The sequence below is a fragment of the Lethenteron reissneri genome, chromosome 17 (genome assembly GCF_015708825.2).
Source record: "Lethenteron reissneri isolate LAM-NWPU_2019-01 chromosome 17, ASM1570882v1, whole genome shotgun sequence".
NCBI lineage: Eukaryota > Metazoa > Chordata > Hyperoartia > Petromyzontiformes > Petromyzontidae > Lethenteron > Lethenteron reissneri.
In genome coordinates, this window is record NC_083795.1 from 414,409 (window position 1) to 439,603 (window position 25,195).

General features: G+C 52.4%; 1 protein-coding gene across 1 annotated transcript in view; it reads right to left on the reverse strand.

The window, feature by feature from the left end:
• Positions 1–18,975, reverse strand: part of FAM193A (family with sequence similarity 193 member A) — a 49,352-nt gene extending 30,377 nt beyond the window's left edge. Inside the window, exons 1-2 of the mRNA XM_061552711.1 lie at positions 18,664–18,975; positions 859–1,296 (exon numbers count right to left, since the gene is read on the reverse strand). Of these exons, the coding sequence (XP_061408695.1) occupies positions 859–1,296; positions 18,664–18,834 (609 nt within the window). The 5' untranslated portion in view covers positions 18,835–18,975. The remainder of the gene's footprint in view (positions 1–858; positions 1,297–18,663) is intronic.
• Between the last annotated feature and the right edge of the window lie 6,220 nt (positions 18,976–25,195).

Genomic DNA, 25,195 nt, shown 5'->3' on the forward strand with positions numbered 1-25,195 from the left:
TTAATCTATAGCACTTCCACCGTTGACTTTCACGGAAAGTAGAACCTATTTTATTGACCTCAGAGAGTATGATGGACTGAGGCATACAACAGAATAATCCACGAGCCTGACTATGTGAAGCCTGTATCACTTGGAAAAACTAGCCCACCTCAAGCCCACCGCACTCCAGTCACTGCAACACAGGCACTTGATTTTAACAGCGACCGTAATTCACGCGTTCATCTTGGGCAAGCTGCTGGTCGATGGACCTGCACATTGACCAATCAAGAACTATTCTCTACAGACTTAACTGCATGCAGTGCCCTCAAAACATGCGTTTGCAGCAGCCAATAGCAGCACAGTTTGCAGGTACAGGGAGCTTTCACCGCCGGACATCCCCACTTATAAATACTGTACTTCAATCAATGCTTACGGATTTCAAAGCGCAACATTCAAATGAGAATTGGTAACTGAATCGGATGAATAAATAATAATTGTAAAGAAAAAGAAGAGGCCAATTGCATAAGGTCAACCATAAAGATACTGTATATACTGTATCACCTAAAAACTGATCGGTACTAAAGCATGCAGTTGACATATTCCTATGTATGGGAACCTTCAATAGAAATGTTCCGTTTCATGTGACGAACGCATTCGTTTTGAGGAAGTCCCATGGCATCCCTCGCACTGTCTTCACTGTGCAAGAGGAAACCCCCCCAGCATCTTGATTTACACAAGAATGTCAACGCTCTCGCAGCACGCAGGCGGGCTTGGGTGCGGGGTCACGCCCGTTCCGGTTACCATCACGTCACCGTCGGTACCTACGGGCAGCCCAGGGAGAGCATGGCCGAGGCAAGAGAAGACTCGGGTAACACTTGCCTGAGACGTGGGCTGAAAATTTCCTCGGAGGTGCTGCTCCTCAAAGTTCCTCCGACAGTCGTGGCACACCCAGAGCGGAGACGGGAAGAGAGTGGTGTTCTCCGGCGTCGCGCCATTCTGCATGGGAGAGGGCGGGCTGCGAGACGCGTTGAGGGCTCCGACAAAACTTGGCTGCGGCGGGTTCGGCGCCCCGGGGCTCGGCGCACCGTTCAGGCCATTCCCTTCAGAGTTTGTCTGCGCGGAGCTCTGTCCATTGGTGCCAGCGGCACACGCCGCGAGGCCGAGCTGCAGTGGGTTGGTGCCTCCACCGGCGCCAGGCGCTAAACCGTTGGTCTCCCCGGCAGAGGCCTGCAGCATGCTCGGAGTTTCGCACCGGCACAGCAGACAGCGCCAACTCCCAGGGAATGAAGGTCGCAGCGGGCTAAAGGAAAAGGGAACCTGAGCATACAGGAGGAACAAACACGGTTAACATTTCATATACTTTAGTTTAAAATACCATTTAATTTTGTATAGCTCGTTAAAGTGATGTGATTTTTTAAACAGTGTTCATAAACCACTTGCCACAACTAATCACAGATATGGAGCTGCGTCGAAGTTAAATCATGCGAGGGTTTAATTCAAACAGACTGAAGATGCAATGCTGAATGTGGAAAAAACTATTCCTTGGACATGGCTCCAATTCCTAATTTTGCTTGCGGTTTATAGCTAAATCTAAGCATAAAGCAAAGTTGTTCAACTACAATGTTACTGTGCTTAAATTTAACATCACTGAATCCACCATGAGATAGCTGAAGAGCAAAGCCAAGTATAAAACATTTCAGCAGAATTACATAAAAATTTTTACAAGCACAAATATGAAATGTTACACACACCAATGTATTCCCTATGAGTAACTTTTGCACTTACCATTCGACAAACATTACTAAAATCCACAAAAAATATATATAATTGTTCCAAAAAAATGTAATATTGGCATACATTTGATAAAACGGACAGCTATAGGAGCGAATCAAATTATAATTAGGCATTACATCAGTAGCCAAGTAAAAAGGTGATAATTATGTTTAGCTCAATGGTTCATCTCCCCATTGCACTGGCAACACAGTCGAGTACCTCTTCATTATAAGATGCCACCACACTGCTAATTAACATTAATTGCATTGAGTGTTTTAAAAATGGTATTTATTAATGAGCTCTGAAAATAGATACAAAACGGTTCACACAGAAGATGAGTAAAGCGTGCAAGTGAAAGACGGCTATACTTAAACAATAATCTAGCTTTACAAAGTCACACAAATTACCATTCTGCTGTAATAATACGAGTTCAAAGAATAGCACTTTTGTAATGACATCGCTGGATGGCACCATGTTGTGGGTGCAGTGCTGGCCCTAGAGTCCACGGTGTGTGTGCCGACCGAAGGGGAAGGCCATGACACTCTGGTTGACCCGGGAGGACAAGTGACCGGTTTGAATGACAGGGAGGCCCCCAAGAGGGGGCTAGGAGGGCCACGTGATTCGAACCCAGGTTCTTCCTCACGGTTCTGGAAGGGGGGCGTGGCCAAGGACGGAGCCGGCCACGCCGGAGAGAATTGAAGCTGAGTCCCGAGAGGGATCTTGGTTGTCCGTCTGGGGGAAGAAAGCCTTTGTCTACGATCTCCATTCTGTGAGTCTTCCAGCACTTGGACCCGGGCAGTATGTCGTTGGTCCCGGGTCCGGAGTTGATAGTTACCAGTGTCGTTAGCCAGGGTGGTCACCACACTTTTAACACTCCAGCCAAATAGCAAATCTGCATCGGACAGTGGTTTAATGAATGGGGTCAGGAAGTTGATGGGGGGGAACTGTGGTCTTGTATCTCAGTGGGCTGGTCTCGAGGTGTTAGGAGCATCAAGAGCCCCCCCCCCCGCCCCATTGATGAGGGGCGTCTGGAGGCCTGCAGCCAGGGTGTGAGGGCCGGTAAGAGAGGGGGGTGCCAGACCTCACTATGGGGCGTAAATGGCAAACATCCGAATGGTATTGGGGGCAAATAGAGGGAAATGGGAGACCAGAAGTGGACAACACGATGATGCATGGAATAAATACAGACACACAGAGTGATGCAAAGACAGAGGTGATAAGAAAATTAATGAATAGATTGAGATGCAGGGGAAAAAAGCTGACTCATTTATAGTGCAGCTATAAACTTGCATTTCATTATGACATCAGACGAATGGATGAGGGCTCAGGCTTTCATTAAGAACCATATCGGATTCATGCCGTTCAACTTGATGCAGCTGCCCATAATTTACAAGCAGACTTGTTTAAATGTTGTAAATTCACAGCCTTACATTGGACATTTCCTATCATGCCTTAAGAAGACAATGCAAACACAGCCAATATTCATCCAGTCACATGTGATACTCAATAATTATACCCCTGCAAAACTGCCCATAACTTTGATGGGTGATGGTCAAATGTATGTTGTGCTTCTTTTGCACCATACGTAGCCAATCATATGCACCAGTTTTTATCCTCGGAAATAACTGATTAATACATTTTTAAAAAAAGAAGGAACCTAAAACCATTTGTTCATATTCACTTTCATTACCAAACCAACAGCAGTCCACTTCTGTGTGGCAGCTTGAACCTGTTCCTAAAAAAAACCTCCTTCTGAAATTGTGGGTCTTGGCCCAAGGACCGACCGCTGGCATTAGCTGCATAATCTTAACATGCAGAAAGTCTCACCATGCACGGTGCATCAGGACATAGCGATGGTAATGCAAATCCCACCACGTGAATGGATGAGTTGGGCCATTCTCGTGAATCCTAGCTTGGAAGGGATTCCATTATTAGAAACAAATACGATTCCTAGCAGGGTTGAGGGTTCAACGGAATCGTGGATTCGTGGGAGGCGGCTCGGAGGATCCTAGATTGACAATCAGGCAAAAATAGAGGGTCTGTTCGGCCTGCTAAAATCGTCATTGAAGCACTTTTCCACGGCAATTCTGGTCTCTACCGGCAGCCTAATATCGGGGGACGACCAATGGACTTGCGACTGGGAATATGGGAAGTATTAACGGGAACATGGGGACTACCCCTAGGACAACCAAGACGACCCTTGAGACCTCCCAGAAAACTGATTTTTTAATAAGACCACCATTACAACCACTTGGACTTACAGGACTACCAATCAGACTTGCAGAACCACTGGTACGACTGGGTTACTACCAAGACCACCAGGAAAACCGTTAAGACCTCCCCGACAACTATTTGGACAACCAAATAATTGGCTGCTCACTCGCATATGTAATTTATTTACAGAGACGCTCGCTTATGCATGTAGGTGTGCACACATACGCTCCACTCATGTTCACCGATGAAGATTGAAACAGAATCACCGATAATCGTTCAGTCTTAGAGAAAAGAGAGGTGAGAGAACTCAATCAAGTGTGGATTAGCGTTGAGGCCGTAGGTAAGCGTTGTGGCTGTGGGTTGTTGTTGAGGCTGCCTGGATGCATTGCTGTGCATCTGTGCACAGCAATAAGTGTGTAACCCAGCCAACGGAAGGGTGGCGTCACACATGTCCACTCGGGACGATCCTTGTGCACTCTTTTGGGTAAAATTCTGTTTCATCAAAAAAGCTCAGCCAATTATTATTCTTGAAATCCTTCAAGTTCCAATGCGGCAAAAGCAAAACATGTGGTGAAAATGTACTTCGAACAAGAGGAATCATAGCCTAATAGAATCACATAGCAGCACCTTGGGAAAGTTGGTCAACAGGTAATTTATGTCCAGTTATCCCCCAAACTTAACATTTAACTCGGAAGTCTATGAGCACGGTGGGGCTAATCTCATGGGAACCAGGTATCAACATTATGCTGTCATGATTATATTGAGGTGTTTTGGTGGCTAAGGAGGATGGCACCTCCTCAGTGCTCCTGGGTTTTAACCAAGCCAACGAAATGTACAAAACCACCGTGAAGCCCAAGTACAACAAAAGGACCCGACCCTCGCGCTGCTCCAGAGAAACAAGTTGAAGGCAGACGAGGAAAATCAGTCAATCAAGTGAGGATTGCATTTAATGCTGATTAAACAGAACTAAATATTACTTTACAGGGATATTCTATGGACTAAGCTTCACACTGTGATGAACCCAAGGCAATGATCAAAACAATCATTCAGAAACTAAAACGACCACTTTGTTTAAAATAATCTGTAGAGGTCCATAGATTTTGTACAGCACTGATCCAATGGGCAATCGAACTGTTCTAACTGTTACTTGTTCTGCTAAAAAAGTTCCCTATGATTAAGCTACTTCAGCAAATTAAAAGTGCCCCTTATTAAGCGGTAATATAGGTTATCGTAGACTTGACTGCGTGCGTATTCCCCCCCCAGGTAGATCTCAAGCAAGGGAGTAGATCCATACAAAACGTATGGCCTTTGGAGGCGACTGAAAAAAGGAAGTAGCTACGACAAAAGTACATTTCACCTTGATAAGCCAGTGCTAAAGACGTGATTAAAAGTTAACGCACTTGACCACTGGCAACAGAGTAGTAATATCCACCAACTGTTCTCACTGCAGGATACGACTCAAGCTGAATTTAACCTGCACAACCCTCCTGGATGTAACTTTCTTGAAATCCAATTTACAACATTGCTCCTCCGGCGTGCGTTTTGCAACACATCGGCACATTTCTAAGCCATTTTATCCCATCGCAAGCCAGTCTTTTGACTATGAATGAAACACAGGTGCCGCTAGGCCGGAGAACAAACTCCCCGCCTTTCCTCTTGCCTAGAAATCCAGCCCAAAGGCACTGACCTGAATTAGGCAGAGGGATCGAAGCACGCAAGATATACAGTATACAAATAAAACATCACAAATCTATAGAAAATAAATCTGAGCTCGTGCTTTTTTGTTGTTTTAATCTTAAACAAGATCAAAACAGTTTTACTCTTAAGTATCTGTGCACTCTCTTCACATGGCTGCAACAGAAATTTTATAGAAAATGAGCAACGGTTAACTTCACCTTGTATCTCGAACTATCAACAATCAATCTTGATTTGAAGCTTTCGTGACTGCAGGAATCCACTCTTTGGTTCTTTCGGTATTTTTATTCTACCTACGTGACTTTACCGAAAAAACCATAGAGTATCAACAATTAAATTAGGAGCTGTAATGAAACACTCAGTGTAATTCAATGTTTAGATAAACTGCTGAAAGTTCCAATAAAAATATTGAATACTAGAAACTGAATCTTCAATTGATTAATACATTTAGTGTCACATGTTTTCATATACCTATGTATTGTTTCCCCCATAATGAAAAATGTGTTTCCCCTTTGTCAAGCTGGAGATGCAGCTCTGGGCCAGTGGGACTGGTTCCTCTGGAACGGGGGCTGCACAATCTGGTACCGCCGCGTCTGTCACTGCACTACCCTAGCAACGCCGCGTCTGTCACTGCACTACCCTAGCAACACCGCGTCTGTCACTGCACTACCCTGGCAACGCTGCGTCTGTCACTGCACTACCCTAGCAACGCCGCGTCTGTCACTGCAGTACCCTGGCAACACCGCGTCTGTCACTGCAGTACCCTGGCAACACCGCGTCTGTCACTGCACTACCCTAGCAACGCCGCGTCTGTCACTGCACTACCCTAGCAACACCGCGTCTGTCACTGCACTACCCTGGCAACACCGCGTCTGTCACTGCACTACCCTAGCAACGCCGCGTCTGTCACTGCACTACCCTGGCAACACCGCGTCTGTCACTGCACTACCCTAGCAACGCCGCGTCTGTCACTGCACTACCCTAGCAACGCCGCGTCTGTCACTGCACTACCCTGGCAACACCGCGTCTGTCACTGCACTACCCTAGCAACGCCGCGTCTGTCACTGCACTACCCTAGCAACACCGCGTCTGTCACTGCACTACCCTGGCAACGCCGCGTCTGTCACTGCACTACCCTAGCAACGCCGCGTCTGTCACTGCAGTACCCTGGCAACACCGCGTCTGTCACTGCAGTACCCTGGCAACACCGCGTCTGTCACTGCACTACCCTAGCAACGCCGCGTCTGTCACTGCACTACCCTAGCAACACCGCGTCTGTCACTGCACTACCCTGGCAACACCGCGTCTGTCACTGCACTACCCTAGCAACGCCGCGTCTGTCACTGCACTACCCTGGCAACACCGCGTCTGTCACTGCACTACCCTAGCAACGCCGCGTCTGTCACTGCACTACCCTAGCAACGCCGCGTCTGTCACTGCACTACCCTAGCAACTCCGCGTCTGTCACTGCACTACCCTGGCAACACCGCGTCTGTCACTGCACTACCCTAGCAACGCCGCGTCTGTCACTGCACTACCCTAGCAACGCCGCGTCTGTCACTGCACTACTCTAGCAACGCCGCGTCTGTCACTGCACTACCCTAGCAACGCCGCCTCTGTCACTGCACTACCCTAGCAACGCCGCGTCTGTCACTGCACTACTCTAGCAACGCCGCGTCTGTCACTGCACTACCCTAGCAACGCCGCCTCTGTCACTGCACTACCCTGGCAACTCCGCGTCTGTCACTGCACTACCCTGGCAACTCCGCGTCTGTCACTGCACGGGGTCTGTCACTGCACGGGTGCCCAGCGCTACCCGGCAGTAACTGGTTCCCTGAGTGGGCGAGAAAGGCCGTCTCCTGGTTTTGGCAGACACGCCTGATCCACAGTACTAATAAAACATAATATTTTAATACATTTGGTATAGACACTTTCATTCTTGTAGAGCATGGCTATATCACAAAGAAAGGTAAAGAGTTTTCACAGACAGTCTGCAGTAGTTTTGAAGGAGACAATGGTGCTTTGTGTATTCCGAATTGAGTAATGACTGGATAATCTTTCAAATTTGGCAAATTTTGACCATGATGTAAGGATGCAGAACTTCTTTCGTACCGTACGTAGCCAACCGTGCTAATCAGAAGAGCGCAATGCTGGCACATGACCTACTCTTCTGAATAACTTCAAGGGATCTTTAACATCCACTGTGAAGTAGACAGCGTGGAGTATTTTACGGTGACAACACCCGCAGTAATAGCCAGGGTGGCCTACTGGATTCGAAGTGAAAACCTCTCCAACAAGCGGCTGTAGCACCACTGCTGGGCCACGTCACCATCCCCAGAAACGTGGAGGTCGAGTGGGTGGATTACAGATCTCCAATGCAGTTCCACATCGCCAGCTCTGGATGGGGGCCCCGAGTCACACGGCCGTGGACACGGAGATGCCTGCAGAGGTCCCAGTGCAGATCTCTGTTGCGTTTGTGCTTACAGTATTTCTACTCAGTTTCTAATGACACAAAAATATAGTGGAGCTCTTCGCAAAAGGGGCAATGGTGGAGGGGGGGGTGAGGAATCGCTTGATAACACAACAGTCTGCCTTGCCAGTAGATAGACAAGTGACACCGCGGTTCCTTGAAGACCACCGAGCCACAGGCTTCCGCAGTCTCTTGCAGCCCAGTTATGCGACACTGGTGGGATGTCACACACGGAAGCGCAACCTTGCCGTCTGCTCCTGGGATTTTATTTTTCCCTCACAGTCTCCTTCACGGACATTTCACCTCGTCTCTCTTGCAAGTGCAAAGTACAAGGCACTGTTGTGCAGAATGGTGGCAAGATCGTCTCATCTCGCTTGGGAACGAGCAGGAAAGCCCACTGGTCGAGTAATAATTAAAATTTAAACAGATGACGTAACCCACTGTTCTTGAAATGATTGCTAAAGTCAGGCTGGGCTATATGGGCTTTCACCAGGTAGTGTCAGCCTAATATAGAGTCGTCTGCTTAACAGGATGGAGCTATGAGCTAACTACAGTTAGTTAGGCTCGGTCCTGGGTGGACTGTGCTATCAGTCCCTTCAATCATCCACCTCCCGCACGTTTGACATCACCGCCCACTAAGGAAACTGACTTCTGCTTGTATAAGCAATCGTTACTGGAATTGACAGAACATCTCAATAGAGGGTCACAGAACTTGGGCAATCGGGAGTGATTATGACCGCCATCCCGTGCGACTACCTGCGCCTCTAAATAATTTGCTCTCAACGAGAGTGAACAAAATCTGGGCTCGTTGCAAATGTGTATGTGTGTTTATGCGATAGGCTGCTGGCACCACGCGGCCTTCTAGTGTCACTGCTCGCACGTGATTGGACGAGACTGGACACGAGTGGCACATGGAAGTGCCTGATGGGGAACCCCCATGAGCAGGGGAGACGGTCAATCTTTACAATTAGCAATGCTACCGCTTTCGTTCCAACAATTTGACTAGGAAGAGGACAGACACCCTTGAAAAAGCGGTAGCTACAATGTGCGCCACAGACAAATGCAATCACCAGAAGTTGTCGATTTCACACCCCACATGAACATGTCCTTGGCTTTATACTCGGAACAGGACCTTTATAATAACAAAACAAGTGCACAGGACTCCATAATTAACCAGTAAAACTCCCGTCTGTAAAGAGGGGGATAATGGCCGATGTCGATCAGGTACAGCAAGAGATAACGCAGGTTCATTTTTTACAATCCGCGCGAGTCCCTGTGCGTTTGTGCCACGACGTGTGCGATGCCGAACGCATCACATCCAGAAGCAGCTGCCACATCAACGTTCCTTGTTTTCTTGCCATCAGTGACTAACGCACAGGGAAACCTCAGGGGTCTGCAGGCAACACTAATAATAATTGGGGAGCCACTGTGCTCTGTGGGCGACAGGAATCACAGATACAATAGCGGTGAATAAGCAGCGCTCTCCCGCACAGATAAGAAATGGCAACCGGTCTAGGAAATGTTTTCACTCTTATGCACCCAAAACTAGCAATCTGGTTATGAGACATACTTCAAGAGTAATGCTTACCACACCATCTATACCAAGTCTACATGTTGGGACCCTTTGTATTCAAGAGTTGTGAACAATATTTTCCACACCTTAGAAAGGTATCCTGAATTGAATGCGTGAGGATGTTGTTTTTAATAAGTGATATTTGTATCCAGACCGATACTTGAGTTTGCAAAGCGTATGCAGAAGTTTCAAAAGACATGCACGATGCAACTAATGGTTTGACCGAACATACTACCACTACCTTGAGAGGTCTTGATGTCCCAAGCCAACTTGCACACTTTAATGATGCACTCATACTTCCATCCCATACCGTTCATGCTTTCAAGATGAATAGTTTTTAGAAAACTCAAAAGAAGTCATTCAACAATTTATCGCGTCGCATTTTCATAAAGTGAGAATAAATGATGAGCGCGTGAGGTGAATGCGACTGTAATAAAACTTTGTACTTTTATGAAAAAGTTCACAAATTGGGAAGTGTTACTTTGTGAACATACGAAACAGATATTTTGAGACTGGAAAAACCTAGTGTTCATTTAACACCTAAAAACATGACATTTTTTAAGAATGAGGGTATTTTAAGTGGCATGTCAAAGATCAATATCCAACCTCTGAAGGTTATTTTAAAATGTCACTCCCCGAGAACACGAAAAATGTGAGGGAGTTGCTTGTCAATATTCAAACTGTCGAGTTCAATGAAGTCTGAGATGTGAGTTTTGCATAGCCATACACCAATGCACATCACTAGCTTGGGCGAAGGCAGGAGTTTGTGGCTGTAAATCATTGTGATCATTTCAAATGCTTTTCGATTTGTGAAACGCAGACTCACAGATGTGACCCAGAAAAGCAAATATCACTCAATGCAGAGAAAACACAAGGATGCTTCTCCCGCAAAGAATTTAATTGGGGAAGATGCAATTAACTCTGATGCTTATCATACAGTAATTGACATAAAAATAGACTAATATGCCAAAAGGGATTAGCACACAACATCAATACAACACCAGTGATCTGCATTATGTAATGGGGCTATCTGTATGAAAACAATCAGGCCTAAGGCCAGAGGAGGAATGGTACTGTGTAGCGTTGTAGAATTCTGACGTTTTAAAATAAAATATGGTAATCGACATTTGAGTAAAACGAACCCCAAAAGTTCCCCAGCCCATGGAGCATGAAGTGGCAGGCAGCTCACTCACTCCTCTCCATCCACAGCTCATGCACACATCTCCTCCTCCTCCTCCGATGGCTCACTCCCTCAGCTGCCGCTGCCGATGGATCACTCGTGCAATAGCCAACCACACCGATCATTGATGACGAGTCTATTCTATCCATGCATATTGCAGCAATACGTTCAGGCACCTACCAATGTCGAGGCCTGCGAGCCACGAGAGGGCTTCAGGAGAGAGTTTGTGTCATTTTGCTACACATAGTTTGGGTTGATGACTATTGACCCAGTATTTCACGACTGTGTCAGAAAGCCCATTCAAATCACCCAAGCTGCAACTCATGCATGTAAAGTACTCATGTAACCTATAATTACGGATGTTAACAACTCAGCAAGTGAACTTTAAGCCAAAATAAACTATGTGCTCTAAAACCTAGAATTCATTGTCCAAATCAGAGCTACACCGGCCCATAAACATGCGAGCAGGCCCAGACGACCAGCAGTGAGCACAGTCTTCAAGAGGGCATCCACAGAACGCAGCCTCTTGACAATAATATTCCTCACAAGCAGCATCTCTCATAATATACAGGCAAAGACATTTATTTCTACTCAGTTCTTGCTCAAATATATATCTTTACATTTTTCATAATATAGCTGTGAGCTACTTTCTAACTAGCTGCTCCACCTTGAGACACATGCTTCACCCGGGTGTAGTGCAGCAGAAACCAGGCCTGAGTTGTAGGCAGCCTGGGCCATCCCTGTGGATCTGCCCCTGAGAGGTCACGTGAAACATTGGCCGAGTTGTGCTCAGGCACCTTCTCTTTCATACAACAGCGACTGCAGCACCTCGTTCGCTAAACATCACTTCTTATAAAACACATACGACCGTTTCCGATTTCATTACCTAACCTCCGATTAATTCCTTATCATGTCACAAAGCTGTGCCCTCCCTGGGTCAATTGTTGTGCTGCAAATAGGAAAAAGAAAATCCGTCAGCTCTGTCACGCCAATGAGAACCCGACGCTCAGCTGGTGTCCGCTCCATGGAGATGACAAGGAACTGGGCCTCAGCTGGAGGCAACAGGGGGAGCCGCACGGCCCATCGTGATCCAATGCTGAATTTAAAAACGACGAGCGGCAACCAGGCTTGGCGACCAAGAAACAGCTTATTCACGTTCGAGGATCAACAGCGTGGCCCGGATCTGTGTCAGCTAGATCTAACAATTTGCTTCGCCTTGCGATTCAATTAAAAGGGCATGATTCATGGTCGGGATTCAACTCGGATGAATCCTTTTTAAACAATGGTGAAAGTAGTGACGTCCAGCGACATTGTTTAGCATAAGGATCAATATTAATCGCTGCATCTATGTACAGTTAGATCCCTATTCATGAGCCATGAGCCTCTAGGGGATCAGCCCTTGCTGTTCCATCACCTCGGGCACCTCCCCCTGCCCCCACTTCCTGGCGGTGATGGAGGTCAGGGAGGGAATCTTTAAAGAAGTCTGTTTTAAACGAACGTTAATGTAGGCTTAGGTCAGGCCCTTTAAGGATACATTCTCTTTAGCTGTACAGTTATAAACTGTGTGCTTTTGGCAAATGTAACTTGTTATCAACAAACAAAAGGAAAAACATGGTTGTGGCATGGTCAATGTGTGAAAAAACACCAGGGGGTGTGTTTACGAGTGTCCGCTGCATACTCTCAAACGTTAACGCAGCTGGTAAGTCGAATTAAGCGAGGGACACCACTCACTGCACCGACCGGTTTCAAAACAAACCCCATGATTGCACGACTGGCTCAGAGGTCGGCCAGAAGAACAGCGTGCGGCTCGCTTGTGAAAGCGAGGTCCAAACCACTTCCTGAGTCTACCTGGTGCCGTCAGGAGGGCTGGTGGGGCTGCTGTGAGAATGGGACCACAGCTGACGATTCCCAGCGGTTGTGGAGAATTTACGTGAATGAGCCGAGCTACACTGGACTCGGCAGATCCAGAACCACAACTTTAGTCTCAAGGAACTGTGGGTGCAATGACGTCCGATTAATTATTAGACTGAATTTAAAGAAAACATACCAATATTTAAAGATGACATTTTGGTTGGGATACTGTAAATATAGAATTGTTATTCTAGTCTAATATTTGCTTGTGGTGAATTTATGGAAAATATATATTTAGTCTAGCTGTTGTGTACTTTATGCATCGACGACACCACTGCATATTCGCTGCAGCACACAGTTCACGGACTGTCCAGTCTTCACACCGGAGTCACAATGTAATATGACTGTACCTCTGCTCGACTTCTTAAATTACTTGGCAAAACCATCTCTCAAATACAACTTTGCAACAGCCGTACACAGCATGTCTTGACAAAGCATTCCAACTGCAGTGTCAATACCCTCAGCTATCGGTGTCATGTCTTTGCCTGTGTGGTTGTTTTCTCACGTGGCATGATTACAATCATATTCAGCCTCTGCAGTGCCAAAACACCTTGAATATGGCATTTCACAATCTCATTAGAGTAGTGACACCACACGGCATTAAAGCGACTACACAGCACTCCAGCTGTGACACCACACAGCCCGTGAGCTGTGACGACACACAGCACTGGAGCAGTGACACCACACAGCACTACAGCAGTGACGACACACAGCACTACAGCAGTGACGACACAGCACTACAGCAGTGACGACACACAGCACTACAGCAGTGACGACACACAGCACTACAGCAGTGACACACAGCACTACAGCAGTGACGACACACAGCACTACAGCAGTGACGACACAGCACTACAGCAGTGACGACACACAGCACTACAGCAGTGACACACAGCACTGGAGCAGTGACGACACAGCACTACAGCAGTGACGACACACAGCACTGGAGCAGTGACGACACACAGCACTGGAGCAGTGACGACACACAGCACTGGAGCAGTGACGACACAGCACTGGAGCAGTGACGACACACAGCACTGTGGCAGTGACGACACACACCACTACAGCAGTGACGACACACAGCACTGTGGCAGTGACGACACACAGCACTGGAGCAGTGACGACACACAGCACTGTGGTAGTGACGACACACAGCACTCCAGCGAGTCCAGCTGTGACACCACACAGCACTCCAGCTGTGACGCCACACAGCCCGTGAGCTGTGACACACAGCACTGGAGCAGTGACGACACAGCACTACAGCAGTGACGACACACAGCACTGGAGCAGTGACGACACACAGCACTGGAGCAGTGACGACACACAACACTGGAGCAGTGACGACACAGCACTGGAGCAGTGACGACACACAGCACTGTGGCAGTGACGACACACACCACTACAGCAGTGACGACACACAGCACTACAGCAGTGACGACACACAGCACTACAGCAGTGACACACAGCACTGGAGCAGTGACGACACACAACACTGGAGCAGTGACGACACACAGCACTACAGCAGTGACGACACACAACACTGGAGCAGTGACGACACAGCACTGGAGCAGTGACGACACACAGCACTGTGGCAGTGACGACACACACCACTACAGCAGTGACGACACAGCACTACAGCAGTGACGACACACAGCACTACAGCAGTGACACACAGCACTGGAGCAGTGACGACACAGCACTACAGCAGTGACGACACACAGCACTGGAGCAGTGACGACACACAGCACTGGAGCAGTGACGACACACAGCACTGTGGTAGTGACGACACACAGCACTCCAGCGAGTCCAGCTGTGACACCACACAGCACTCCAGCTGTGACGCCACACAGCCCGTGAGCTGTGACACACAGCACTGGAGCAGTGACGACACAGCACTACAGCAGTGACGACACACAGCACTGGAGCAGTGACGACACACAGCACTGGAGCAGTGACGACACACAACACTGGAGCAGTGACGACACAGCACTGGAGCAGTGACGACACACAGCACTGTGGCAGTGACGACACACACCACTACAGCAGTGACGACACACAGCACTGGAGCAGTGACGACACACAGCACTGTGGCTGTGACAGGCCTCTCCGTAGCCCTCCTCATGAGACCACACCGGCACTGGCCCCTGTGCCCCCGATCAGCAGGGCCGCGCTGTCTCACCCCCCCACTCCGCCACCATCGCCCATTCCCACCCCCTCCCCACCTGGGCGAGGCCCCATGGCCGCCGCAGGAAACGGCTCCGGGCTCACTGCAGCCCCGACAAGGACAGACGGCAGCGCCGGCCTGCTGGGTGGGGGGCGGGAAGCTGAAGGAGGCGGAGTGACCGGGGGTACAGGGGGGGACGTGGGGGTGCACCCCCTGCGGCCGAGAACGGTGGGGGCAGGGGATAGTGTGGGGGGCTGTGTGGGGGGCCGTGTGGGGGGCCGTGTGGGCTGTGTGGGTCCTCGTGTCCCAGGTCTCCTGCATTCCCACAACCCATGACGGGATGTTGATGCCTCACCTCACATTACACTCATCATCTTACTTTTGCTAAACCTACCCCCCTCATCAGACCCCCACGTCACGTCAGTTCTCCCACCTCCGACATCCTTCGCTTCTCTCCCCATCAACTCTCCCACTCACCTCCTCTCCCCTTACCCCACGGCTCACCTCCATCAACCCATACATCAGCCATCAACTCATCCCTCACACCATCTTTCGGGTCACACCTCATCCCACCACTTTACCCAACCACATATATTGTACATACATTACTCGCTCACCTCACCTCTCGTTTAACTTCACCCTCTCACTTCAAATGCTCCCTTTCATCCCTGACTCCACCTCACCCTCACTCACCTTTCACAATCACCGCCTCACCTCCTGCCAACTCAGTCCCACCCCGTCCCCTCACCCCCATCGTCTCCCTCACCGCTTCCACCTCATCATCGCACACCTCCAGCCTCAACTCGCCCCTCTCCCTCACCCCCCCCTCTCCATCACCCCCCCCCCACTCCCTCACCCATCCCCCTCACCCCTCCTCACCTCACCCCCCTCTCCCTCACCTCACCCCCCTCTCCCTCACCTCACCCCCCCTCTCCCTCACCTCACCCCCCCCCTCTCCATCACCCCCCCCACTCCCTCACCCATCCCCCTCACCCCTCCACACCTCACCCCCCCCTTCACACCTCACCCCCCTCTCCCTCACCTCACCCCCCCTCCCTCCCTCACCCCCCCTCTCCCTCACCTCACCCCCCCCTCTCTCCCTCACCTCCCCCCTCTCTCCCTCACCTCACCCCCCCCTCTCTCCCTCACCTCACCCCCCCCCTCTCTCCCTCACCTCACCCCCCCCTCTCTCCCTCACCTCACCCACCTCTCTCCCTCACCTCACCCCCCCCCCTCTCTCCCTCACCTCACACCCCCTCTCTTCCTCACCTCACCCCCCCCTCTCTCTCCCTCACCTCACCCCACCCCCCTCTCTCCCTCACCTCACCCCACCCCCCTCTCTCCCTCACCTCACCCCCCCCTCTCTCCCTCACCTCACCCCCCCCCTCTCCCTCACCCCCCCCTCACCCTCACCCCCCCTCCCTCACATCACCCCCCCTCCCACACCTGCCCCCCCTCTCCCACACTTGCCCCCCCCCTCCCACACTTGCCCCCCCCCTCTCCCACACTTGCCCCCCCCCCCTCTCCCACGCTTGCCCCCCCCCTCTCCCACGCTTGCCCCCCCCCTCTCCCACGCTTGCCCCCCCCCTCTCCCACGCTTGCCCCCCCCTCTCCCACGCTTGCCCCCCCCCCTCTCCCACACTTGCCCCCCCCTCTCCCACACTTGCCCCCCCCTCTCCCACACTTGCCCCCCCCTCTCTCCCACACTTGCCCCCCCTCTCCCACACTTGCCCCCCTCTCCCACGCTTGCCCCCCCCTCTCCCACGCTTGCCCCCCCCCTCTCCCACGCTTGCCCCCCCCCTCTCCCACGCTTGCCCCCCCCCCTCTCCCACACTTGCCCCCCCCCTCTCCCACACTTGCCCCCCCCCTCTCCCACACTTGCCCCCCCCCTCTCCCACACTTGCCCCCCCCCTCTCCCACACTTGCCCCCCCCTCTCCCACACTTGCCCCCCCCTCTCCCACACTTGCCCCCCCCCTCTCCCACACTTGCCCCCCCCCTCTCCCACACTTGCCCCCCCCTCACACTTGCCCCCCCCTCTCCCACACTTGCCCCCCCCCTCTCCCACACTTGCCCCCCCCCTCTCCCACACTTGCCCCCCCTCACACTTGCCCCCCCCTCTCCCACACTTGCCCCCCCTCTCCCACACTTGCCCCCCCCCTCTCCCACACTTGCCCCCCCCTCTCCCACACTTGCCCCCCCCCCTCTCCCACACTTGCCCCCCCCCCTCTCCCACACTTGCCCCCCCCTCCCACACTTGCCCCCCCCTCCCACACTTGCCCCCCCCCCTCACACTTGCCCCCCCCTCTCCCACACTTGCCCCCCCCTCTCCCATACTTGCCCCCCCCTCTCCCACACTTGCCCCCCCCTCTCCCACACTTGCCCCCCCCTCTCCCACACTTGCCCCCCCCTCTCCCACACTTGCCCCCCCCCTCTCCCACACTTGCCCCCCCCCCTCTCCCACACTTGCCCCCCCCCTCTCCCACACTTGCCCCCCCCCTCTCCCACACTTGCCCCCCCCCCCTCTCCCACACTTGCCCCCCCCCCTCTCCCCTCTCCCACACTTGCCCCCCCCTCACACTTGCCCCCCCCTCACACTTGCCCCCCCCTCACACTTGCCCCCCCCCTCTCCCACACTTGCCCCCCCCTCTCCCACACTTGCCCCCCCCCTCTCCCACACTTGCCTCCCCCCTCTCCCACACTTGCCCCCCCTCTCCCACACTTGCCCCCCCCCCTCTCCCACACTTGCCCCCCCTCTCCCACACCTCACCCCCCCCCCTCTCCCACACCTCACCCCCCCCCCTCTCCCACACCTCACCCCCCCCCCCCTCTCCCACACCTCACCCCCCCCCTCTCCCCACCTCACCCCCCCCCTCTCCACACCTCACCCCCTCTCCCACACCATCACCCCCCCCTCTCCCACACCTCACACCCCCCCCTCTCCCACACCCCACCCCCTCTCCCCACCTCACCCCCCCCTCTCCACACAACCTCACCCCCCCTCTCCCACACCTCCCCCCCCCTCCCCACCACCCCCCCCCTCTCCCACACCTCACCCCCCCCCCCTCTCCCACACCTCACCCCCCCCCCTCTCCCACATACCTCAACCCCCCCCCCCCTCTACCCACACCTCACACCCCCCCCCCCCTCTCCACACCTCACCCCCTCATCCACACCTCACCCCCCCCTCTCCCACAACCTCACCCCCCCCTCTCCCACACCTCACCCCCCCCTCTCCCACACCTCACCCCCCCCCTCTCCCACACCTCACCCCCCCCCTCTCCCCACCTCACCCCCCCCCTCTCCCACACCTCACCCCCCCCCCTCTCCCACACCTCACCCCCCCCCTCTCCCACACCTCACCCCCCCCCTCTCCCACACCTCACCCCCCCCTCTCCCACACCTCACCCCCCCCTCTCCCACACCTCACCCCCCCCCTCTCCACACCTCACCCCCCCCTCTCCCACACCTCACCCCCCCTCTCCCACACCTCACCCCCCCCTCTCCCACACCTCACCCCCCCCTCTCCCACACCTCACCCCCCCCCTCTCCCACACCTCACCCCCCCCCTCTCCCACACCTCACCCCCCCCTCTCCCACACTCACCCTCTCCCCCCTCCCCATCACTCCTCCCGTCACCGCCTCCTCACCCTCCACCCAGCCATCTCTCCATCCCTCTCCCCCGCTCCCCCCGCTCGCCCCTCACCTCGCCGCTCGCGCTGCTGCTGCTGCTGCCTCCGCCGCTCGTCGCGGGCGAAATTTTCTGTTGACGGCTCAGCGCCTTGGAGCCGCCGCTGCCGCCGCCGCCGCCGCCGCTGGTGCCGCCGCCCCTCCTGTTCTTCCTCCGCTTGGTGCGCTTCGTGTCGGCGGGACTCATGGCGCGCGCGTGCTCCGAGAGAGCGCGGGAGACGGGAGAGAGGGGAGCGCGACAACGACGACGACGAGGTGGAGGTGGAGGAGGTGGAGGAGGAGAGGGACCCGCACGCACCGCTCGCTCCCCTTGCTCCCCTCGCTCTCGTCCAATATGGCGGGGGCTCGCGCCTCCCTCCCAGGGTGCACCGCGCCGCGGGCGAGTCCACTGCGCGGGGCCGAGGGGGGTGGGCTCAGCGCCGCGCCCCACGGACTCTGCCAACTCGCCCTGCAGGCGGGGGTGGCAATGCTGCGAGGGGCGACTCCGCGGCGTTCTCTCGTCTTGCAGCGCCCCCAGTGGACGGCGAGCCCCAGTGCGAGACAGCACGACAGCCAATCGCAGCAGGGCCTCGGGGTCACGAGGGCCGGGCGAGAACGGCCGCCCCAACAACCGAGCATTGCGTGCGGTTCTTTGGGATTCACTTTCCACTTTTATCTTTCTTCTGATTTCTATGTGATGTGTGTGTAGTGTCAGCGATTCGGAGACGAGGTTTGTAGGAGGCACCTTCTTTTATTGATCAACTTTCACGGTCTCGTCCACACGCTCTCCACAGTTGCTTAGCCTAGCCTGTACACAACACTAACCATCAAACACTGACGGCGCCAACTGAGATAGCAAACATCTTCTAGCAGCGCAAAATCTAGCGAAGACGGCAGTGACGACGGTGACGAGACGACAGCAACGATGACACGAGTCCACTCCCAGAACCGGCAGCCTCGAAATCCTGCTCTCAGCTCCTTTTAAGCTACCGGCTTGGCCTGGCTCTGCCCTGACAGCGCCTCCCTTCTCGAACCTACGAGCAGGTTCCAGGGGCCTCCAGACGGGGTCCTCCGTGACCCTTGCCCCAGTTCCTCCGCACTGCCAACACATCGTGCTCACGCTCACCGGCGCGTGTGCTGTCTGTCCACCACAGTTGCCGATGCCGTCCACCAGCCGGCGCTATTACACTACATATGTAGTCGCTTCACTGTTGAGTTTACATTCCTGCTTTTTCCATTTTGATAACCCAGGTCACTCTTGCAAGTGAGACTATCCTGGTTTTCCTGAGTTCTCAGTGAAACAAAAGACACTTTAAACACTAACTCTTAGCCATGGGTCGTTTTTTTAAACTCACGTGTCGATAGCGGTAAAGAGACTCGTAAGAAGTCACTTCAAAAAAGGCTAAAGTATTATTTTAACTACCGTGGAATTTAAGTTACTTAATAGTAACTTTAATCGTGTAAGGTATTACGTAAACAAATATTCCAAACTCTGTCACCAACACAGTGCAACCATACACGAAAATCATTGAGCAACAAATGTAACATCAATAAAACAACCTGTTATACTTCTTAACAATGTTTCATTTTATATCGCATCGACGTTCATGCAAATTATATCTTACAATCGCCGAGGAACCACAGGCGAGCTTATAGGCCGCAGCCAGGCAGTATACCGGAACCAACAACTGCCAAAGCTCTGCAGTCCTCTATATATTCACGTGTTCAGCCAGTTGATGAGTGTCTTATACATGGGGGAGAACCCGAAAACCTAGAAAACGTGTACGAGGGGGTGACACTCTATTCCATACAGATGGAACAGATTGAGATTAGTCCACATTTTTGTACTGGTAGGAACCACCTGGTTCAACCAGCCCACACGGGATTATTGTGTCTGTCCGTCCGTTGTGCATCCAAAAATGGGAGGGGTGGGGCTGTGTGGAGAGGGGAGGGTGGGGATGGGCTGGGTGGGGAGGGTGGGGAGGGGCTGGATGGAGAGGGGAGGGTGGGGAGGGGCTGGGTGGGGGGTGGGGCTGGGTGGGGAGGGGAGGGGCTGGTCACCCCGTGGTGCCCTTATAAAACTCAACGTTTAACATACTCACGCCGGCTTGTGCCCGCCCTCACAGTCGGCCATATTTGTGGAATACACCACGCCGCCGTTGACCCTGGCCATTGACCGAGCAACCCAACGTTCCTACCAGCTCCCTCCGCAGGAATGTGTTTCTATCGCCTTCTCATGGCAAGCCAGGGTTGGAGCACCTTGACACCGCACGGGATGGGAGTTGAGCACCATTTGCACGATTCACCAATCCTCGCCTCCACAGCGTTGGCTTATAGGCGTAGCCCCCCACCAGCTGTCAAACGTCGATATTAATAACTTGCCATCAATAATGTAACGAACCCTCCCAGTAGCAGAGCCCACGGGGCTCACATGGAGGCCGGCTCAGCCCCCTTGGGGCACCTGCGGTCCCTCCGGCGCACGCGAGAGGGCGCCCGTGGCCTCGGCACGCGGCGACTGCCGCCTCCACGCGGCGGTCCCACGAATCGTACGACTGTTGCGCCTTTGTGTGGAGAACATGTAACGTGCGGAATAAATTGAGTAAGCAGACATACGCCCCCCTCAAACGTCCATAGCTGTCTCGTCCATAGCTGTACCCGTATTCTTGTACAGGGAAATTGCCTATTCAGGTCCATACGACGTACAGCCGTTTCAATAGGGCAACAAAAAGTGTCTCTTTGTTTGTGTTTCTCCCTTGTGATGGGACTTTGTAGGTAGACCGTTGAGATTTATGAGGGGCACGGGGTGACCAATAAGGTCTGAGTTGGTCTGTAATGAGGTAGGGCACTGATAAGGAGTTGACAGGTATGCACGTGTCCCTCCAAATAACCAAGAAGACGATGATACACCCGAAGATGCCATCAGGGAGTGCAAGTCCGACCTTGCTGATGACACGTTGAGTGTTGAACCTGTCCAAGTGTTGAACCAATGTCGCAGAGGTGGTGCGCTCGCGGACGGCCACGTGCCTGATGGGATGTGTTACAAACAACGTCGAGGAACACGCGCGTGAAGGAGGACAATTTGTCTCCGTATTCATGCACCAGGAGACATCTGGGAGTGGGATAAGAATGCACTGGGGGGGGGGGGGGGGGGCGAGCACAGATAAACGACAGACAGGTCAAGGGCGCAGTCTGCCGCAAGTTTGTCCAGGCGGACAGCGCCTGCGGTGGATGGGGAGGGAGTTGGTCGGAGTCTTCAGCTGTTCGAGTAGGGGCAGCAATATCCTCACGCTGTGTGCCCTGTGCAACAAGGGCTACGTCATCTGAACGTGTGAACTTGCAGGATGACGCGCGTGGCAGGTCACTTCGGTGAATGTGAACTCGTCACGGTGCTCGTACCGAGCCTCGAGCGAGGAGGCCTCGAGGTGTTCACCTCCGACACACGGTGGTGGCTGGACGTCGCCTCGATTAGGTGTACAGTCGGACAGCATCTGGATTAACCGAAATTGTATGTAAAGAGTGTCCAATGCAATGCCTCGTCAGTTAAAGATGTCGCGTGATCATGAATGCCGACGGAGCGTGTTGCTGTGGGTGTTCAACTTCACTGGCACCGCGCACAGCAGCCCACGGTGGCCATCGGGGGAGGTGCGGGGCGCAAGGAGGTGCACGCGAGACGCGCCGCGTGGGCCGCGTGGAGAGACTCGCAGCACGGGGGGGGGGGGGGTGCGCAACGCCGTTGACCACCGACGCTGTTCCCCCGAGTGTTGCAGCAACATTGATGTTGCAGCAACATTGCTGTTGCTGCTGGTGCTGCTGGTGCATTGGGTCGCTCACCGCGCGTGTAGGGGAGGTTTGCGATGGTGCCGTCTCGACACGCCGACCCCGACCACGCTCTGAAGGGACATTTCCCGAAACGTCGCCTATTACGAATGTGTCGAGTTTTTTTTTTATATTTCAAAATTCACCCCTTGAGCTATGTACTGAAGAAAAAAACCGAAACTGCAGAACCACTTATAACAGCTACATGGAATCACTACGCCACAATATCTCATTAAAACAACGAATTACAATGATGGCTTAATAAATGCCAGAATGAAGTCACTTAGCTGGGAGCTGCACGAGGTCCTGCCGCTCATTTTGTGCACAGACGACGACGACGGCGTCAGGAGTGGAGGCTACACGGCCTCGGGGCGACTTGGGAGCGAGCTCGTGTGGCCATGGGAAGGGGCTGGGCGGTTGTCCCGGTTTCAAAAATGGACACAAATGTCGATGCTTTACGTGTAAACACAACAACAACAAGACAAAGCCCTCAACACGCGCATTTAATAGCCGGCATGTGCAGCAGTGTGTACAGATGACACGTTTCATCCACTCTGTGCACATGGGGGGCAGTTTAAAGTCCAGCGAACTCATGCTGTTCCCTGTTAGTTGGTAATCCTGCGTTTCGAGCGGTGCATGAGTACCAACAAGAACACCTCAACACGCTCATCATCAACACCGCAGGAATCAGGTCACCGCTTCAAAGCACAGTGTCCCCGTGCGTGCCTGCCAGGCCGACTGTGTCTCCTGGTGTAGCACTGCCAAACGGCCCAGGATGTCTGTATGCATGTGGACATTACAATAAAGTGTTTTGAATGAATGACTGTAAAAAACAATTAAGTTTGTCTAAAGCAAATGGCTTTAGGCTCGTCTCATGGCATCACTGGAATTCCAATGTACATATTCGTGAGGTAGTTTCTAAAATTGTTCTGTGGTGCTTTCATTGTGGGTAGGAAGCATACAACGTTAGTACCATGAAGACATCGTTGTTTTTAGCTTAACGTATGCCATCAAGTGTAATGAATATTTTTTTTGTAATATATTTAGGTATCGGTTAAACAAATTTCCATATGCTATACAATGCTTCTATTTTTATCTAAAGCGGTTCACAAGATGATGCACGATGTAACATGTGTAACATGTTGCAACAACATTTAGAGACAGTTTCAATGCAATGCAATAGAGAGTGAGTCCCAGCAGGTGACGATCGCATGGGGTAGAGCTATGAAGTTATCAACAGAACGTCTCTCCAAGTAACAACATGAACACCATTCACATTCTGCTCTGTTCGCATTTTCACACTTACAGCTGATAATTTACGTACATTACCAGTGACACCGATTGCACGCACGCACACACACCAGTTAGCGAAGCCTTTCTTGCTTTAACACCCAAACGCCGCGGTTGGCTGGACGCCGCTTTGGAGCTTTGGAAGCCATGGGCAGGGTGGCCCAGACTGCAAGCTGAGACGACCTCGCCTCCTCTAAGATCCACCTCCACGCTGCCGGAGTCAGAGCGAGCTGCTAAGGACATCGCTCGCGGTCCAAATGCAGCTCGGTAGCTGATACATTTTGGTTGCTGGGACAAAGCATCCGAGATTTGTAGTTTTTGTTTTTGCAGAGTAATTCTCTCCTTGCTTCGTTAACACATTCCAGGTTGCTGGACTTGTCAGAGGTCGGCTTGGAAGCATTCCAGAAGTCTTCAGTTGACATCAAAGTGTGTGAACGGATTCGGAGACATGGAGGTGAAACCCTGAGTAACCTCACTGGATGAATTCCATGCCAACGTCTCTTTCCAAAGAATACTGACGTACTGTCACCACTTCTTGAGACTGTGAACGTGTTGTGTGACACCTGTGGCTTCCAAAGCCTGCAGCGAACTGAAGCTTGGGTGGAAAAGCAATGTGATGACTGGTGGGTGTCACGGCCAACACTAGTGACGATTATCCGAACCGGTACGGAGCCTTCCCTAGGTTGACTCAGCCTCAAATGAGTACCCAGTGTGGTGTAAACATCGCCACTGGGAAGACAAAGGCGGCCGGGCGTGGTGTTAGCCACCCACCCCCTCGTGTGCCGTGCCGGCCTTCATAGGTGCTACTCGCTAACAGCACGTGCCCCCTACAGTCTAATGGGGATGTCTCGTTTTTTAATGTCACCGAAAATGCCGTGAATTTGCAGCTGCAACTACTTGGCATCCGATGGACCCTCAACGTTATTGTAAGACTCGGGAGAGCGGGCCGAATGCCATTAAATCCACATAGTTGCATTGTCTGTGGTCGGTACCGATGGTACTGGACTGAATTTTCCTCGAATTGAAGTTTATAGAGCACGTTTCCCCGGCATGAACTGGGTCGTGACAGGTGGTGCGACATGAATGTTGATCCATGCCACCCCAGGTGCCCGTGAAATACCAGGACGTGCAGCAAAGTTTGGCTGGTCCAGACACAACCTGTACAGCAGCAGAGCACGCACTGTCATACGGAAGAAGTGGAACAAATCGCGATAGGCGAATGTTATGTTTCTCTACAGAAGAGCTGTTGTCCTTGAAAGTTTCTTCCTGATCTGTATGCAATTTGATTTTGGAAACCACCGTCTTAAATGGGCCTTGTTCCTTTTAATTATGATGTGATTGTGCTATATCACTTCTATTTTCCACGTGTATCCCATTTCTTAAATGCAATGTAATGCCAAGCATCACGGTGATTATTTTCATTTGTGTTCCTGATGTAACCATGTAATTACAAGCTTCTTGCA